Source organism: Danio rerio, chromosome 22, assembly GCF_049306965.1.
Source record: "Danio rerio strain Tuebingen ecotype United States chromosome 22, GRCz12tu, whole genome shotgun sequence".
Lineage (NCBI taxonomy): Eukaryota > Metazoa > Chordata > Actinopteri > Cypriniformes > Danionidae > Danio > Danio rerio.
This window is the reverse complement of record NC_133197.1, coordinates 13156264-13177500: the sequence shown is the minus strand read 5'-3', so window position 1 is coordinate 13177500 and position 21237 is coordinate 13156264. Positions and strand designations below refer to the sequence as shown.

Genomic DNA, 21237 nt, shown 5'->3' with positions numbered 1-21237 from the left:
ATAGTCGTTTGTTGTTGATATTTGAATAAACTGATTCTAAAAGCAACTTCATTTTGTATCGAATGGAATTTTTGTCATATTTACATTTGAAGCTTCTCTTGAGGTTTTAGAATTAAGATTTCAATGCCTGTCGTCATATTTTGACAAAATCAAAATACTCTAAAAAAAGTGAACTTTTTGTGTATTTTAGTTTTTTAGTTGTGTACAAGTCACTAGATCGCTCTCCAAGGTGCGTACCTCACTTCGTTGGGCAAGCAGGACGGCAACGTTTTTTTTACCTGATTGAAAATGTCTTTTGGAAACATTATAAGCAAAATGATGTTTTTGCTATCATAAAAGTTATATTTTTGTTAGCAGAAAATTGCTAGATAGCAGATGGACGCATATTCAAAGACACAGGAAAAAGTAGCGAATGCTGAAATGCATGCGGACAATTTGATCGTTTTGGCCATTCAATGTAAAAGAAAACTCTGAACTCTTTTCTGTTTTGCCATTTTGGTTAAATAACAATGCTAGGATGAATTATAAACACATTTGGGAAAAGTGAGGTTACTATAGGTATATATGAAAACGCTAAACTTAAAAAATGGCTGCCTTGGTAGTTGTAATGAAAACACACATTTGAGAAAACAGTGCTCTTCCCTGATATATTACATTCGGTCTATGAGCGCATGTGACTACTTGACAGTCCAAAACAACAATGGCAGACTACAGGGCTACGCTTGTGTGGCTCAGGATAGTGAGTGATATCACCATCTATTGGCCTGGCATGCAAAATACGGCATCTTTAGTCATTTTTGCTTAATATATGTGAACAGAGATTGTTTTGATAACGTCGTCTATTGGCAAGACATTACAAACCTCGAATAGATGCAAAGCAATTGCAGCACCTTTACCCCTGTATAGAACACCCATTGAAAAACTACTGGAGTATGACCAGGGGTTGTTGTAAGACATTTATTACTTTTTATTACTATTTTTTAATCAACATCAGTGAAGTTACCATGTATGGTTAAGTGCCCAATAACTTATTAAAATTTCCATAGTATAATATATATAAATTTTTTCCCCTGTAATCTGCAGGAGGTACAGCATCGAGGCAGAGAGGATTTTTAGGGTGCATCAGGTCATTAAACATCAACGGGATGACGCTTGACCTTGAGGAACGGGCTAAAATGACCCCCGGGGTCAGTTCGGGATGTCCAGGTCATTGCAGCAGCCAAAACAGCTTGTGTCACAACAGGGGGAAGTGTATTGAGAAGAGCAGCGGATACGTTTGTGACTGCACACACTCTGCCTACGGAGGACCCAACTGCAAAAAAGGTACACTGTTATTATTGACGGGGAACACTGCATGACTTTATTTGTTGTTGGTGTTACGATAGATTGCAACCACATGAAATGTACAAGATTATTAGCTTCAATCAAACACATATCCGCCATTGGCAAATAAAGTCAGTTTGTAGTTCTGCCGCTCTGATTACATTACTACAACATTGGTTCTGCTCACGCAGAACTCCGCAGATTTTAACCCATCATTAATTCTGTTTATTTACTCGAGTCAATGTGTGTAAATTTAAATTTCAGTTTTTAAATTAATTACAGTGATATTATTGACTAATATAAACATGTTCATCTGATTTACGCACAATGTAGTTTATACAGTAATATTTTCTGTCTTTTAGTAGGTATATTATATGAGAGACTTGCTTTGTTTACTAAATAAAGTGGATTTGCATTTTAAACATAAATAAAAGTTAAACAATATCTTATTTTTTATTTCACATATTAGGGTTTTAGTAATGATACTCCCAAAACAATTCCGCAGAAATCCGCTGATTTTTACCAAAATTCTCAGCAGAAATAGCAAAAAAACGTCTGCAAATTCCGTCTGGCCCTAGTCATGACTTTTGACATGAAAAATTACAATGTTTATTTTGCTTGCACACATTGTTAGATTTGACGTGAACATGCAAGTTAATCCATGAAAAAAACTTTTTGTCACTTTTAAATTATAAGGTTTTATCTGCATTCTAAATGATTTTAAGATATTGAGCTTCAAAGTTTTTGCATTCCTTATAGCAAACAGTATGAGTGTAACAGTTCTCTTTCATACATTAACATGACAGAGACCCTCAATGTGCTCTAAATGTAAATTATCAAAATTATCTTACATTTGCAAATTGGAGTAAAATAACACTGTAAATGCAGATAGAACCTTCTCATTCTGAAAAATCATTTTTCACTTGGAATTATAAGGTTCTATTTGGCAGATCATTCATTGAAGCATTACTTTTCAAGAAATACAATCAAAAAAGTATAAATTGGTGTTGTAGCAATATGTTGATGCTTGAGAAAGTAAAATGTTTGTTTCTATAACATTTATTCCATGTTTTAGGATGAATATCATTTCTTGTTCAAATTAAGCATACAAGGTTGTGCTAAATGTTTTATCCCATGCAGATGTTAATTTTATCTAATAAATATAGTAATATTTCTTACATTTTATGCTTTATATGAATTATGCAATAACGTTTATTGAATTAGATGTCCCAAAAATTAAATTAAGTATTTGCCCTTCAGGGAAGACTTTTAAAAGAAAACAAACAATGAGCTTATGAGCTTAATAAACACTAAAAAAAAAATGTTTCACTTACCATATGTACTGTACAAAAAAATAAAAACTACATTTATAATTTTAATATTCATTTCTTTTTCAACAGTGTAAAATTTAACATTTTATCTCAGTGTCAAAAACATGCTTCCAAATGCTTCTCAACTTTGTGTGGTGCAGCATTATTTAGTCCACTCTGATTTTGTCTTTCTGGTCTTTCCTGCTGTCAATGGAGCAGTCCGGGAAATGACAAAGAAAGCCAATCTTGATTGGTCCTCATGCGTGCATTAAAAATGCTGATCGGGTCACAGGAAGAACCTTATAGAGCCAAGCTAGAGTTCAACTTTTGTAGATAAAACCTTTTTTGTTTTTAAATAAAAAGTCTTAAAATGTAAACAACATCACATAATAAGTTGTCATTTAATAAGAATAAGTGAAAAACTCAATTTTGAGAAAAATGTCAGAGAGAAACTTATAATTCTCAGGTGATGAATTATTTTGGTAATCTTCAAACAAAATCTCCCCAAACCTACAGCAGTCCTTCTATGAAAACATCAGTTTGACAGCTTGACTGAAACATGCTTAGCCACGTCTCTCCAACCGTTAGTTTGCTGCAAGTGAAAGATGAGATGAGAAGAGGAGTGCAAAAATATGACCCCACTCCCCCTGCTTATGCCTCAATCACACTAGCAGCGACTTTGTAGCTGCCTGTCGCTCTGGGTGGCAATTGAAACTGGTGTGGACGTTCCCACCTTAATGTTACTTGGGTATCGTTTATAGTGATATTCAGAGATATGAATGCTTAGTTACAAAGATGATCAAGAAAAAAGGGTGTTCTCTGTGATTGCAACTATTTATCTGCTGCAGACACAAGTCTGTATAGATCTACAACATAGAGAATACAACCGGCTATGTGAGCTCCACTGGTGCTCCTATTGGCTGTCTAGTCGCTCTTTATTTGCATAAAGTTAAAGGATTTTTACCTTTGTTGTGTCACTCGACATGCCCACCTTTGCGTCAACTTTCGCTCATATTGACAGAGCTCGTCGGAAGTTGGTCACTCTCCATTGATATGAACGATCGATTGACGCTTTGCTGCTGCCAGTTGCTCGCAATTTGAATGCAGCTTTAGTATTCAATTACAGTTGGAAGCATGTCATCGTACTGAACAAAAAAAAAAAACGGCATCAACTTTTGGTTTACGTGGACTTTAGTTTTATTGTATTAGCATTAAAAAGGCTTTCTGAATGTTTGGCTTTAGATTTTGTTGAATTAGCATTACCAAAACCTCCTGTCTTTTTTACAATTTATACATATCAGTGCTATCAAAGTTTCATTTTCACGTAATTTTGTTGTATCAACATTAACAAAGTTCCAATCTTTTTTTAATTGTTGTGTACATATTTTGCTGTCATTTTTTGTTATTTTTGCATATAATTTTCATTTACTAACAATGTTAAATGCTTTTTGTTTTACCTATGTTCTTACATTTTATTTTTGTAGTAATTTGATCAAAAATAATTCTGTTATGGTTTTATATACTATATATTCAAAGTAAAATGTCAAATTACATGTAAACAAAACTCTAACGGACCATCTCAACATGACAAACCCGTCCCTCTCCGACTATGACAATCTCAGTGGTTTTTAGATTGTCTTTTTGCTCAAGGGAAAGGTTCATCGTCAAAACAGTTTGAAAAAAATGCTTGTTTTTAACTTCAGTATCCTCCTCACTCTTCCACGCCGAATCAAAGAGCCTTCCAGAAGGAGGACGTTTAAAAGCTCGGTAACCTTGATTTCTGCAGACGCCGCCGTGCCCACAGATTGCACCTGATCAAAGCTGATCGAGATAAAACATGAGACATTCAGTGCTGTTCTGCTCTTCTCTGTCTATCTCTCTGTCTCTATACGACTTGCGCTTTTGACCAGGAATTTCACTCAAAGGGCTGCAATCTGACTAATACCAGTGGAATTGCATTAAAATGTGGTCATTTTTGCCCTAAAAAAAATCATCCTTAAATTTTTGTAATTTAGTCATATTAGTGCTAACAAATTTAGCTCTTTGTTGTTATTTTAGCACTAATATAAGGCTTACTTTACGAGGGTTTAAAAAACAGATAATTTTTTTCTACTCAATTTAGTTTCAAGCAATTTAGCTTTACCAGCGCAAACAAAGCTTTCTATTATTTTTGCAATCACGTTTCAGCCACTAGCGCTACCAAATGTGTTTTTTTTGCACTTTATTTTGTTTTACTAAAAAGCATTTCTAGACATTTACATAATAATTATTATTTTTGTACTGGTACTTTTGCTTACAATGTTACTGACTTTTTTTTTTTTTTTTTTTTTGAAAACGTTTCTTTTGATTTGACGCTTACTTTTGTTGTCCAATTAAAGGGTTTTCTGTGTTATGTGAAATTTTGTTGTGCTAGCATTCAGTTTGTCATATATAAATATTTGGGAGGTTTGTCTTTTTTAGGGAATAAAAAATCAAATGTAACCTCTGATGCTGTGTTCACACCAGATGAGTAACACGCAGATAAATCACAATATTCATGTGATAATTGACTTGTAAACATTTTGACTTTACTTGCTTTGTTTGCATGTCAAATTCACTTCACAATAAACAGATTCGCATCATGGTTAGGGCTTCTGTGTGGCTAGCTTCGTTGCCAAATAACTAACATGTATTTTATTGAGAGATTAGCTGTGCTTTAGGAGGGCTGAAAAACAGCATAGATTTGTTCGTGGTCAAATCCACTAGATCCTGATTTCAGAGATGCACCAAGCTCCTCCAGAAACTATACCAGGAGGATGGAAGCTTTCAGCTGTGCTTCTGACTGAGCCCAGCCCAGTTTGCTTAACTGTTGTCCGGTGTCGCCAGGAGGATTTCCCCTTCGGGATACCAACAACAGGCACTATGTCATGATCATGCCACTACAAGAGTAAGCTCCTGATTGGTTAATGCAGCGCAAATGTCCTCTGAAGTATAATTTTCCAACTCAAGCGATTCTAGCTCAAGACATGATATGCACATTAAGTGCTACAAACGCACAAAACGTTCAACTCGCATTAATTTGTGTGAATAGCACTGCAGGAAGTCCATTCGTGTCTTTGCATTGATTTAACATGAAAATCACTCGTGCTTGATGCTTCATCAACATCTGGTGTAAACCAAAAATTAAAGGAATAGTTCTCGCAAAACTTGCCACAAACACTTTTAAGTTTCTTTCTTCTGTTGATAACAAAACATGTAAAAATTTATGAAACGGGTAACAATTGTCTTCCATAGTATTGTTTTTCCAATGGAACTTAATAGTCACCAATTTCTAATACTCTTCAAAATATCTACTTTTGTATTTAGCTGAAAAAAAGAGACTCATAAAGGTTTAAGTGGGGTTTATTTATAAACTAATTTCGAGAGGATTGTGTGTTTATGATTGAACACAGCTGGTCACGCATTAGCCAATTCATGATTCACCAATCAGACGATTCCAAAGTCACTATAAATACCCGAAGTTCCATTTCACAGCCATCTTCATTTGGAAGAATCCCCCCTTCCACCCCTACTCCTCCTCCTTTCTTTGACAGATGACACAGTGGCCCAGTGGTTAGCACTGTTGCCTCACACCAAGAACGTCACTGGTTTTAGTCTTTATCAAGCCAGATGATGTTTCTGTGTGGAGTTTACATGTTCTCCCCATGTTCACGTGGGTTTTTCCTGGGCCCACCAGTTTCCTTTCATCTTCCAAAAACACACAACTTAAGTCAATCGACTAATCCAAATCAGCACCATTGAAATGCTCTTGGGAAGTAGTTATCGCTTAAGAGCAATCACTATCTGTTCATTAGCTACTAAAGCAAGAGAGTTGTCGAGATCTACCTGAGCTCAAATTCCCCTCTCGCCCTGCAATGTAAGGGAGCCCTAGGCTCGAGGATCTTATGAGCTCAAGGCTCTCTCCCGGGACACCATGCCAAACATGCTTTATAATCAACCATCAGCTAAAAGTGAACTCTTGAAAAACACTTGAGTAAATAATGTGTACATTTTCATTTTTGCGTGAACGGTCACTTTTTGCATTCCCACCTGAAAGTGATATGTAATACGTCAGCCTGATCTCATGAGAAACGTGAGTATTTTACATTTTGTCAGTTTAGTTCAGTCGTACGAAAACGTACGATTTGCAAATGAAGGTGTGGCACCCAACCCCACTCCTAATCCTAACCGTCATTGGGTGATGAGCAAATCATAGTAAATTGTACGAATTAGATTGTACAAATTCATACAAATTACCACTAAATCAAAAAGTTATGAATTGCCGTAAGATTGCGTTGAATATGTGCATATACATGTAGTTTGTCAGGATAACTTCAGGTATTGATCAAATTTATGAATTGTTGTTTGATTTTAATTAGTTTTGTCACAATTGTGGAATTTGATACCAATCGGTAATGAAATTTTAAAAACGTCCATTTCCTGCTAACATTTGAGCGCGTTCTCAAACAGCGCTGATTTGCCATTGTGTTCACGTGCTAAACAGAAAATACTTTTATTGGGCGTGAAAGTCGTCAATTCAATAAATTCACAGCTGTTCACTGAGTGTAACCACAGATACAGGGCTACTGGAGCATTTTAAAGCTGTAAAGATCAGTCGATTTATCAGCGAAACTCCATGGACGTTTTTAGGGTGACGCTGTGGCGCAGTAGGTAGTGCTGTCACCTCACAGCAAGAAGGTCACTGGGTCCCTGGTTCGAGCCTAGGCTGGGTCAGTTGGCGTTTCAGTGTGGAGTTTGCATGTTCTCCTTGCATTCTCGTGGGTTTCCTCCGGGTGCTCCGGTTTCCCCCACAGTCCAAAGACATGTGGTACAGGTGAATTGGGTAGGCAAAATTGTCCGTAGTGTATGAGTGCGTGTGTGTGAATGAATGTGTGTGGATGTTTCCAGAGATAGGTTGCGGCTGGAAGGGCATCCGCTGCGTAAAAACATGCTGGATAGATTGGTGGTTCATTCCGCTGTGGTGACCCCGGATTGATAAAGGGACTAAACCGAAAAGAAGATAATTGAATGAATAGACGTTTTTAATTTTTCAGTACTGTTTGGTATTAAATTCCAGTATTGTAACAACCCTCATTTTAATATGGACCAGATTATAAATCTGATATAGAGGTTTTTACCTATATACTTAGAATAAAATCTCAAATTAAATCTTAAGGAGACTTGCAAAACAGTCCTTGAGTTACAATCTTTGTAACCTTGATTTCTGCAGACACTGCTGTGTCCACAGTTTGCACCTGATCAAGCTGAACTGGATAGAACACAAGCCATTCAGCGCAGTTCTGGATACGACTTGCGTCAATGACCATGAACCGCGGTTGTTTGGATGAATTTCGCTCAAAGGGCTGCAACCTGAGCGGTCCCAGCAGAGCATCCCTGCCCATCACATTCAATGCTAAACCTCTCGCCTGTCAATACAGCCTTTATCACATTTGATCCTGCGATACGCCAGACAGCCGAGCCATTCAGCACTCCGTGAATGAGGCTTTGCGTTTTCTTTATTGGACTCCAGAGGGATGGTGTTTCCATCCTGATAATATTATGAGTAAATGAACACCATGAGATGCCCCAGGGGTCGGTTTCAGTCCAAGCATAATTTTGCATTCATTTAAAGTTTAAATGATTCATTTCCTCCGCATTTGTCCACTCAGCAGCGTGTCCTTGGTGTTCGACAGCGCATTAATATGCTGATATGGAAACAAAAACAGCAAAATCGCTGTCTAGGATCTGCCCACGAGCGTTTGTGACAATGCTTTTTGTGTTTTTCTTCCTTTGCAGAGGTTTCCGTGTCATTTGAAAGCGGGTCCTCGGTGACCTACACCTTCCAGGAGCCGTTTTCTGTGATGCGCAACCACAGCCGTCAGTCCTCCGCGATCTTCGCCCAAAGCAGCAATTCACGGGAGAGCATCGCTTTCAGTTTCCTCACAACTCAGACGCCTGCCATGCTTCTGACCGTCAACACCTATCATCAGCAGTACATGGCCATTATTCTGGCTCACAATGGTATTTATAGTTTATATTGATTTTGATGGGCTCAAGTCGTTGTTTTTTCATCCCTTTAAATGAAATGAATGCAATATTATTTGACTTTTTCAAAACAAAATGGTATTTCTCCATCCATTTTTAGTGTAACAAGCGTATTGCTTCAAGTTAACAAATATTGTGCTGCATAGTTTATTGTAATATACTTTTTGAATCCTAACATTGTTTGTTCTACAGCCTTAATTATTTGTTTATATATATATATATATATATATATATATATATATATATATATATATATATATATATATATATATATATATATATATATATATATATATATATATATATATTAGAGCTGCACAATTCTGGCTAAAATTAGAATCACAATTTTTTTGCTCAAAATAAAGATCACGATTTTTTAACGATTCTGTATATGTAAAATAAAGTTATGGTAAAAACAAACATATGGCAAAACATCAATAATAATATTATGTGTAGGTTTACTGGTTTTTATAAATAATTATATTCTATTTATAATAATTCTGATGTTGAATTATTATGTTTGAGATGTATGCTTGCAATCTGTCATACCAGATAAATTTATTCACTGGTAAAATCAGACATTTGCCATTATCAGATTATATTCAATATTGAATATTATATTAAATATTGAATAATATTTACAACTGTATTACCTGTTACTTGCAACATATGCAGGTTCTGTTCACTAAAGTAGACGCGCGCGCGTCTATCAATAAGTAGACGTGCCCTCTCTGTCATAACAGCTCACGGTCAGCAGCTCGTCACGTGTGATTTCCTGGCCGCGAAAACATCAAGACAAAAATAAAATTTTTAGGTGAATTATACCTTATAAATACATTATGTGACTCATTCAACATCATTTGGATGTGTCAATGTCACTGAGCAACGGATGTGAAAAGACTCGTGCAGCCGCCTTTTCTTCTCTCCTGAACTTGAAAATATGATTGACAGAATTGTACAAATGCTGGATTAAGATCGTCTAGGGCAGGGGTCACCATTCTCGGTCCTGGAGGGCCAGTGTCCCTGCAGGGTTTAGCTCCAACTTGCCTCAACACACCTGCCTGGATGTTTCAAGTATACCTAGTAACACCTTGATTAGCTTGTTCAGGTGTGTTTGATTAGAGTTGGAGTTAAAATCTGTAGGACACCAGCCTTCCAGGAACAAGTTTGGTGACCCCTGGTCTAGAGCGTCGAATCGAGATCGTGATCTTTTAGCGATTAATTGTGCAGCTCTAATATATACATATACATGTATGTGTATGTGTGTATATATATATATATATATATATATATATATATATATATATATATATATATATATATRTATATATATATATATATATATATATATATATATATATATATATATATATATATATATGTATATATATATATATATATATATATATGTATATATATATATATATATATATATATATATATATATATATATATATATATATATATATATATATGTATATATATATATGTATATATATATATGTATGTATGTGTGTGTATATATATATATATATATATATATATATATATATATATATATATATATATATATATATATATATATATATATATATATATATACATATATATATATTACATGTGACCCTGGACTACAAAACTAGTCTAGGTATAACTGGAAAAAGAAAAAAAAATTAAATACAAAGTCAAAATTACTTAATTTAGACTATTTTAAAGGTTATTTTCTCACATTTGTTTAAACCCCCAGATTACAAAAAAACTGAACTAGTTGTTCCTTGGTTGGATATTATCCTGTCACAACAAACCAAACATCAAAAGAACGATTGTATAAATGGAAATGATGCATAAATCTCAATTTCCAAAACCAGATATTTGTGTGTTGTCCAGGGTCACATATAGCTTTGAGAATGATTTTTTTCAAATAAAGATCTATAATATATTAGTGGTGCAACAGATCGCATATCTCACGGCTCGTATCACACTACGGTTTTTGAGTCACGGATCGGAACATTTTTCAGGTCATTCATTTATACAAAAATATTACTGCAAAACCATTGGTTTAAACAAAAATAAAAATAAAAAATCAAGAAAATACAGCTGAAAAAAGGAAAATATTCAATATGAAAAATGATCTTTGCAACTGTTGCTGATAATGCTAAATAAAAGTGTACAAGAAATCTTGTACAACATATCATTTATTTTCAATTAATGATTCAACAATTCACACACAAAACTACAACATTCAGAAGCGTCAAGTTCCTTTAAACTGTGATTTAAATCTTACCATAAATATCAGTGTTTATATCTGAACTATAAATTGTTCTCCCAGTACTTCTGTGTTATTTAATTGTTTGTAACTAACTAAAAAATTGCAAAAACGGAATCTCTCTCGATCAAACTCAGATTTGAATGCAGCACTCCGAACGATTAATAAACATTTGCAAATCATTATCATTTATCAGTCATGTTTGAATTTAGATCACGATTTGTAAATGTTTAATTGTGCAGCATTACACTGTATGCTTTAATGCAGGCTAAACAAACACAAAACACCTTTAATTAATAGCTTAAGAAAGCATTAAGGTCCCACCACAACTTTTTTTGTCATCATTATATTTTACAGGGAAGGCAAAATGCTTTCATACACGTGATTTGAATGACGCGAAGGCAACCTTACTGCAATTGCTATAAATATTGGATTAGCCTACAAGTTCAAGAAAAGTTATTAATCCTTGTGCGTTTCGAACTGTGGGTTGTGATTCGTAGGGATCACGGATCAACCGTGATCTGTTACACCCCTAATATATGTTGTATATTTTAAATCCAGATTTAGATTTTTCTCACATTTTTTCTTACATTTAGTGGTTAATTATTTTGCTTGGTCATATTTTTTTTCCCTTTTTTTTTCTACTGATTGTTTATAGTTTTGGATTTAAATATCATATAAAGTTAAGCTGAAAATGTTTAACCACTACCTTTTTGCAAGTTGAATTAAGAATCAGGATTATTGCTAGTTTTTTTTTAAGAATTTCAACAAAATTGAATGTTTTTGGATTTAGTCAACTAAAACAACCTTGTTTTCTATTGATCAGTTTGTCCTGTTATGGCATGCGCCAAATCACAGCATTGTATTGGCCAATCAGAGCTGTTTTATGATTACATTCACACCATCAGTAGATGATTACTGCAATGATTGTGATGATTGGAAAGGAGCATCTTTTTTTTTGCATTTCTAATATTACAAAACAGCGGTCAGGCCAGCAATTGCCCTCATCAGTGGGGAAGGAAATGAGCCTGAGAGTAAGTTGTGCTGACTTGATTTTGTCTCACTTATGTCTGTCTGCCTTCTCCACGTCTCATTGGCGTCCTGCAGGGAGTTTGCAGATTTGGTATCGGCTGAACAGAGAGAAAGATCCTGACATCTTTATGCCAACGTCCCTTAATTTGGCCAATGGGGAGCTTCACAGAGTTCAGATTCATCGAGAGGGACGGGACATGTATGTCCAGGTGAGTTGTGCTGGCTTTTCAATTAACTGACGCTAATTTGGTAATAAATTAGGATGTTCTGTTGCAGCTACTAAGCTTCATGATGAATGTTATATTAATTAATAAAGATGTAGGTCGTAGGCAGTGACCACTTTACCTGAAAAATAGAATCAGTTACACAGAAATTAAATTTAGGTCTTTGACATGTACATTTATATGGGAGTGATTGTGCACCTAAGGAGGGGAAGTTAAGACTATTCTAAGGGGTCACGCTGTTCGGGGACCCTCAGAGTTACTTTTTGGAGGCCCAAATAAATTCCCTCCCTAACCCTGCTCCCACCTTTCGATTTTGTCCACCATACTCACCCCCCCACTTTCGTTTGCAACACCTCCCCCCTGGCCCCCAGCCTCTGCTGCTCTTTACATTCTTCCACGACAGTAACCACCACCCCACTCCCCATGACTCTTCACTTTCATTCACTGGTGATCAGTCTTGGCTGGTCCCTGGAGTGTACAGTCACACTGGTGTGATTAGTACATTCATTGCGTCATGTGATCAAAATTTATTCAAACAAATAACATTCACATTAGGTTTCAGACATTTAAGTTCTAGCAAAACATGCACACTGTAAGTTGGTATAATAATTATTTTTAAACATAATCTGACAATTTTAATTTTTTTTTTTTTACGTCAGATGCACGCTGCTAATGTTACCAGAATGTTTATATATTTTACCTCAAAGTTAAGTGAAGTTTTAAAAACTAATTTTGAGAGGTGCATGTGATATGATTGATCACAGCAGGTCTCTCATCTGCAGTCATCGATAAACCAATCAGATTAATTCAAGCCTAAAATGAATAGTTCATTTTTACCTTAGATCCTAATTCTTGCTTTTTGAAGAATCCCTGTTCACCACATCTCCGCCTTTTCCTCCTTTACCAGGGCGAGCTCTCGAGAACTTTCTGATCTTAGACCCCTTTACATGCTAACTGACCAGACGAGAGCCCTGGGCTCATTCATCTCTGGGTTCTCTTCCGGGACAGCATGCTAAACCTACAATTAGTATCAAGCAATATCTAAGGCCACACTGTCAGGTCTTGATGCCCATTGTCTGTTTACATGTTCTTTTAATTGTGACCCATATCTTATTCATGTGTTTACACTTGCGCATGCATAAAAGCCGGCTCTAGCATATTTGCCACACTAGAAACACTAGAAATTTGCGAAGTTTGCCCAACTTTAAAATGATTTTGAGGCGGAGGAGAATTGAAAGGGCCATCATCGCAGCTTGCACTTATGGTTTATATATGGTGTTCTCCACCATTCTGAGGATTTTGGGGCTATGAGAGAGATCTTGGGTCTGGTTGGAGCAAATTGTGGCGACTGACCACTTTTCTTCCTTCATGTTTTCTCTGTTGTTGTTTACTGCGTCAGCGTCTGCACCCATGCTCTTTCGCAAGTTTAATGACGTACAAAACGGAATACATGAATAAATTCAATCTGCCTGTTTACATGATACGTGATAGCTACATCTGATTTATTTCCACATATGAAGAAGGCCTGAAACCGATCTTTGAATATCCAAATGCATGCTTTATTTCATGTTTATGCGGCCATAGAACAGATCCAATCTGTCACATATGAGCAAAAAATCGAAATTGGGTCACATTTAACTGGCAGTGTAAACAGGGCTTGAGTGTAAACTCTTGAAAAAGCCACTTTCACAAATTTCAGAAGTTTGTGAACTTACATGTTGTAAATCCAGCAGCTCTAATCTTTTCACTGAAGCGCAGAACCCATCATCTATTGTAGATCAAACAATATGATCACTATTAACCTGTTTAAAAGATAAATGCATGTATTACAGATATTTACAGATATTATATCAATACAATTATAACTCGTATCAGTACTTGATGAAAAGAGAACAAAAACAATAAACTGTATGAATAAATCATGGTTCCATTAAAAAAAAAAAAAACATGTAGCGTCAGCAGGAATACTTAAAACGTGTGTGAAAGGGTTAAAAGGTTTGTCAAATTAAGGGTTAAAAGGTTTGTCAAATTTACTGTATGCAACAATTGTGTATGAACTAGCAAAGTATGTATGAATGTATGAATAAATTGTACTAAAATTCAATTAAAGATGTGTGTCACGTTATGCAACAATTTCAAATAAATCATTAGGTTGCAGTCATGCAACAATTTATGTTCTGCTAAAAATGATATCCTGTTTTTTACAGACATTTCACAAAAATTCAATAAAAAATGCCGGTTATGTTCTCGCACCAATTTATGTATACAAAGTTTTTCACACTCATTCAGTTAAAGATGTCTGAACGCTCACAGTCATGCAACAATTTACATAGCAATAGATTTATGAATAAACGCATTCCTCTCAATTGATTTAGATCAGATTTGTTTTCAGTCTGAAGATAAAGTACCTTGACGTGCATGGCTGATGACAGATTGAAGTTTTGTACCCACCCCGCAACACAGACTTTATGAGCAGTGCTTAAACTCAAGGATGTCATCAGTATTCTCCACGTAGTGTTGCAGATTAACACAACGTCTTTTGTCTCACACCAATAAAATACCAGAGTATTTGTAGAATCCTGCGAATGTCACGCCACATCTCTCTCTCTCTTTCTCACTCTCTGGTTTTCCCTCTGTATCCTTTTCCTTCTTAGATTGATAAAGATACCAATCTGAAATACAGCCTGTCGACGGACAAAGAGTTGATCACGATAAGGTCTTTGACATTGGGGAAAGTCACAGGTAGGCGGTTTAATTAAACTCTAAGATTAAAGCTGTGGGTGTGCAAGCTTGTGCTTAACTGACTGATTCACCACTCCAACTCACCTTGAGAGTTTATGGCCAGGAATTCTTCATATAGCACCATTTTTTGGTAGTTGTGGGAACAAATATTGAAGATCTTCCTAAAATTCTCCTTGTTGCTGTCAGGTCGAGCTGGTGTTGATGAAGAGGTTCTGCAGGCGGGATCGAGAGGTTTTATTGGCTGCCTGTCTTCAGTTCAGTTCAACCATTTGGCTCCTCTCAAGGCAGCCATATTAAATCGAGGAAGTTCGTTGGTCAACGTCCTTGGTAACCTGGTAGAGTCCAATTGTGGAGAGCTTGCGGATAAGTCTTCATCCAGATCTTTGTCAGGTTGGTCAAACTATTATAGAGTCTTATGATTTGAATGAATTGCAGGATGAACGGGATCAGATTCCCCCCTACACTGGTGCATTTGATTTTTAATAATTGCTGGGATCAGATCAAGTGTACACAATGCTGAACACCAATCGCACACAGGTTCTTAATATCAAATGAAAATTCACCATTTTGGACTTCATGCCAGGATCCAATATCTCTTAAGCATATTTTATTAAATTGTGCTGGTCTCCTAGGATATGTTATTACTCTGCAAACATTTTATAATCAGAATCAATCATAAAGTTTTGATCCAAACCTAAAGTCTATATATGATCTTTATTAGTACTTCAACTTGTTACTTGCCCTAAAAGATAGACAAGAAACTAGGAGTGAGTTAAAACCTCATTCAGGCTACTGTACCAATATTGCCAGGTAGATATAAGGTTGATATTTAGGCACAATCCCAATTCTATTTTTGTACCCCTACCTCTTCACCTTCCCCTTGACCCTTAAAACCGAGGGTGAAGGGGAAGGGCTTTAAAATTTACCTCTAAAAAATGGGACAGCACCAGCACATGTCATCATATGTCATCGCAATCTTGTGCTTCAAATGAGATCAGAAGAACGCGACTGCTGTAATTATTTCAGTTGTTATTGCCAGTCATCTGGCAATAAGAGCGCAACTATCCTGCGCTTTAACACACTGGCCATATTCATCTATGTACACACCAAAAACAACATTAACATTATAGCAGACACTGTAAAAAGGTCTTTCCCAGTAACTAGACTTTCTGACAGGGTATTCGTGTGTCATTGAGTGTCAGAATGTTGTGGTACTGCTGTACAAGAGTTATTGTTATGGATTATAGATTGTAAAATTAAGCGTTTTTTTTTTTTTTTTTTTCCTAGTATTTTTTTTAAGCATGACGGTAAAAAAAAAAGCAAACGGTTATAATGTATTAAAACCTGTGCTTGTTTGTTGTAAAAATTCGTAATACTGACAAAAAATACTAATTTGTGGATCTCCTGCTATCCTGCCATTGTGGCTGGTATATTCTGGGAAATTTTCTTACCCTTTGGTTTCGAGTGCGTCCTAAAAAATATCTGTTCGAAGGGCCATCTACCCCTTCCGCGTAGCCTTACGCCTTCAAGCTAAAAAGAATTGGGACACCTCTACCCCTTTACAGGAATGCGCAAAACGAGGGGTAGGGGTAAGAGACAAGGAAACTAGGAGTGAGTTAAAACCTCATTCAGGCTACTGTGCCAATATAGCCAGGTAGATATAAGATTCACATTTAGGCCCAATACCAATTCTATTTTTGTACCCCTACCTCTTCCCCTTGACCCTTAAAACCAAGGGTGAAGGGGAAGGGCTTTAAAATTTACCCCTAAAAATGGGACAGCACCAGCACACGTCATCATATGTCATCGCAATCTTGTGCTTCATATGAGAACAGACGACCGCGACTGCTGTGATTATTTCAGTTGTTATAAGAGTTTAACTATACTGCGCATTAACACACTGGCCATATTCATCTATGTACACACCAAAAACAACATTAACATTATAGCAGACACTGTAAAAAGGTCTTTCCCAGCCACTAGACTTTTCTGACAGGGTATTCGAGTGTCATTGATGATAGATTGTAAAATTTAGCGGTTTTAATTTTACAGTTTTTTTTAAAGCATGATGGTAAAACAAGAACATGGTTATAGTGTATTAAAACCTGTGCTTGTTTGTTGTAAAAATGCGTGATAATGACAAAAAATACTAATTTGTGGATCTCCTGCTATCCTGCCGTTGTGGCTGGTATATTCTGGGAAATTTTCTAACCCTTGAGTTTTGAGTGCGTCCTGAAAAATCTCTGTTCAAAGGGCCATCTACCCCTTCCGCTTAGCCTTACACCTTCAAGCTAAAGAGAATTGGGACACCCCTACCCCTTTACGGGAATGCGCAAAATGAAGGGTATGGTTAAGGGGAAGAGACAAGGAAACTAGGAGTTAAAACCTCATTCAGGCTACTGTACCAATATAGCCAGGTAGATATAAGGTTGACATTTAGGCCCAAAACCAATTGTATTTTTGTACACCTACCTCTGCCCCTTCCCCTTGTCAGAATGTTGTGGGACTGCTGTACAAGAGTTATTGTTATGGATTATAGATTTTATAGATTGAAATTTAGCGGGTTTTATTTTAGCGTTTTTTTTTTTTTTTTTTTAAAGCATGATGGTAAAACTAGAACACAGTTATAATGTTTTAAAACCTGTGCTTAATTGTTGTAAAAACTCGTAATAATGACAAAAAATACTACCCCTACCCCTTCACGGGAATGCGCAAAACGAGGGTTAGGGGTAAGGGGAATGGCTAAGGGGTAGAATTGGGATTGGGCCTAAATATAATTTCCACATCTCTTTTTGGTTTATTCACAGATTCTACAGATACAGGAAGTAGAGGAAAGAAACTTTTGAATGCTCAAAATGACTCTGCGGTAATTGGAGGTAGGTGTCTCTCTCCTGCTCCCAAATGCAAAGGTTCTGTAGAATTAGACCTTTAACGAGAATCCACATAATTATTCTTTCAGGAATATATCTGATCAACTTTCGACGGGGTGACAGTAGAGGTTAAGTCACATTAGCAACTTTTTGTAGGCAAAAATGTCTTGCCTGGAAAACTTTCTCATTCCTAAACTCAAAAAAAGTTTAAATCGCTTTGGAAATCATCCTATTTTGACAAGGATTATTTATCAAGCAACAATAAATGTGAACACATCTGAATTGGTAATTGTCTGCAGTCCACAAGTGGCACTTATTCTTTCTCTCACAGGTTTGATAGCAGCAGTAGTGCTCATTACCCTCTGCGCTGTGGCTGTGATGACCCGCTTCCTCTACCGACATCGACACGACCGTACACGGCAGATGGCCCCCGTCAAGGAGAAAGATCACCAACCTCGGCCAGAACTCAGATACCGGGCTGAGCTGGACCTTCACAGTGCCATGAGAGACAGCAGGAAAGAGTACTTCATCTGACCCATGGCATATAAACCTTGTGACCTCCACTGAGTCGCTGTGACCCTGCGCTGTGCGCCAACTCTGTGGACAGGGATTGGGGACAGGAAGTCAGCTGAGCCTTGTGGACACAGCCAGTGCCCTTCAACCCACCCAACCACTGTCCTTTAGCATCCAGGATTCAGGAAACAGAAAGTACACACCAGAGAAATGTTGAATTACGGCTGTATGCAGATGGATTTTGACAGCCCGGGTTCATATCGGTTGTTCTTTGCTGCGGTTTTAGACAAAGAGTTAGAAGATCAGGTGGCTTCAAAGCTCAGAAGCCGTACCCAAACATGGCCTTCAGCCCTTCGCAGAGGATGGAGAATCAAACGTTTGAAGCGACTCTTTTGCTTTCAGGGCTAATTATTTAACCAGACAACAAAGAGATTACAGAGACGTTTGTGTGCCACACATGCGAATCACTCTGGCAGACAAACAAACACTCAACGGTTTCCGTTCTGTGGACCGTGACCAATCAAACGGCTCTGGTGCGGTACTAATCCAGCACGAATGGTCTTGTTCGGCCATGGGCAAGCACGATGTAGTGATGCAAATAAAGTGGGTGATGTTACCACCGGGGCTCTTTCACTTCCTCATTCCTTTGCTCTGGTTCTCCTTCACACATTCATCCCCTGTTTCCTTTCCCGAGGACAACCTAAAAGGCATTTGCAACGGATTTAACTTACCAGTCATGTGAAGAAAAGGGAAGAGCAGGAAAAAATTACTTGATTGTATCATGATTGGGTCATATGGGCATTGTGTTCTAGAATGGAGGTTTGTTTTGGAGTGGAGGGATTGATTATGATATCCGAAAAGGGGATGGATCAAATTTTGGTTTGGTTCCTTTTTTGAATTTGGAACAATGTGTTCTAGTTAATCATTCAAAATTAGGGTGAAGGGGCTATAAAATAGCATGTCCTATATTGGTAGCTTTAATTGTTGTCTGGGGGAATAGAAGTGGATTTGTGTGGACTTTATTGGACACAAATCCTTGTAGTCCAAGTTGATTTCTTAATCTTCTTGGGCTGTTCTGCTACATGGTCAAGACTATAAATTTTGTGGTGCTAAATGTTTATTTAGCCACTTTGAAAGGTTGTTTAGCATATAATGGTCACAGAACTCCAATTCTAATTTGATAGGGTCTTTAAGGAAAGTTATTGGGTCAATTTTTATTTTTATGCTGTCTTTAAAATCTAAGACTTCCTCATTCAGTGCGTCTGTTTCTGGTGCTGGGGCTTTGCTACAAGCTTTTAGAGATTTACTGTTGGAAGTGCATGTCTGATACACCCTAGCAGGATTTTCAGGCCCTAATGTGACCCCTATACACTGATAGCCAATAGTCTTGTGACCAAATCTGAGGTCAGTGATCAGTTAAAAGAAATACTGTTCCAGAAATAAAAAAAGGATGTTCTACTTGCATAAATCACGTTATGTAGGTCTCAACCACAAAAGCGTACATGCGTCTTATCCACTGAAAAAAACAAGTTCTGCAAAATAGGGTTTTTATGCTATCCAGATAGAGAGGATGCAGCATCTTCAAAAGAACGTTGAGGACAATAAAAAATAGACCTTGAATCCTTGAATATAGTATAGTTTTAACACCATATTGGATTTCATTATGCCCCCAATATATTTATATATATATATATATATATATATATATATATATATATATATATATATATATATATATATATATACTTAACATTAAATTGTATTTAAAATTATTTAATATTTGTTTTATTAGATTATTAGATTTATTATTTCAATCAATTCTTTGAGAGACTAGCCTGAAGGACCTGAAATAAAGCCCCAATGTCCTCCAATCTTTAATAACACACATTTTTCACATTTCCCTACGTTCACTGATGTAAAGTCTCATATGCTGATCAGAAATGGCCATGATGGTTTCTTTTTCTTCTGCTTTTCCCAGGAACACAAAGTTTCCTCCGAAGCACGTAGATGGTTTCACACTAAAGTGCATCACACCAGTCTTAAACTCTTAGACTGGGAATATGAGAATTCATTCTGTACTGGTGGGATCTGATTCTATTGCATTATATTCCAGAGGAACAGAGTAATGGAGTCAAAATATCATTCACATCCTTTTAAAGGTTGCCAGGTCTTTCCCGTATGAGCCTCAAATATGTCTTTGATCATATTATGATTTCTTCCTAGCCGCCATGAGATATAATCTAAGTATAATTGGTTCCCGGACTCAACATGATGCGAAAAATGTTCCGAACAGGATGGTGTAGGAAAGGGTCAAGGTGTCCAGATTTCTCCGATAATACCCACAACACATCAGAGCGAAGCTTCGAGGCGGTATCTAATCATCGCCCCACCCAGCCCCCTCATTTGTCATTTTCAGTGGCGTCAGGACAAAGAATCAGTAAAGCTAGATATTTATCTTGCCGTGATCTATGTAAATGTCACTCCTGCGAAGGAACAGAGATGATGGATCCTCTCTCGAACAGCCCTGGGCTCAGAACTGAGTACGATTTACAGCCAAATCTATCTCAGTGTGGATAAACACCAGCCTGAATGTTGCACCATGATTAGGCCGTTCCTCTCATTAGATTTCACTACGTCTCACTGAAATAATGAATCCTCAATCTCAGCTATTCATGCTACCAAAACGGACACGGAACAGGATGCCTTCCCAAGCAGTTTCAGCAGCTTATAGTGTCTGTAGAAGTTTTTTGTTGAGCTACTCATCAGTAAATGTACAAACTTTTATGCATTTCTTGATTATTTACCTACCCCCAGCCCATCCAAAAAGTAAATGACATTCTCTCTTTTGCTGAGGGAAAATAAAGGTCCAGACTAAAAAGGAAACTTACACAAAT

The 21237-nt window shown here is 36.7% G+C and overlaps 1 protein-coding gene across 6 annotated transcripts in view; it reads left to right on the top strand.

Annotated features, from left to right (window-relative positions):
- cntnap5b (contactin associated protein family member 5b) overlaps positions 1–18959 on the top strand; it is a 179167-nt gene extending 160208 nt beyond the window's left edge. For all 6 annotated transcript variants that reach the window (XM_009296210.5, XM_073937421.1, XM_073937420.1 and 3 more), the window contains 7 exons: positions 1084–1323; positions 8448–8672; positions 12070–12203; positions 14873–14960; positions 15147–15350; positions 17768–17836; positions 18162–18959. In XM_009296210.5, coding sequence (XP_009294485.1) covers positions 1084–1323; positions 8448–8672; positions 12070–12203; positions 14873–14960; positions 15147–15350; positions 17768–17836; positions 18162–18364 — 1163 coding nt within the window. In that variant the 3' untranslated portion in view covers positions 18365–18959. The remainder of the gene's footprint in view (positions 1–1083; positions 1324–8447; positions 8673–12069; positions 12204–14872; positions 14961–15146; positions 15351–17767; positions 17837–18161) is intronic.
- The last annotated feature ends 2278 nt before the right edge of the window (positions 18960–21237 follow it).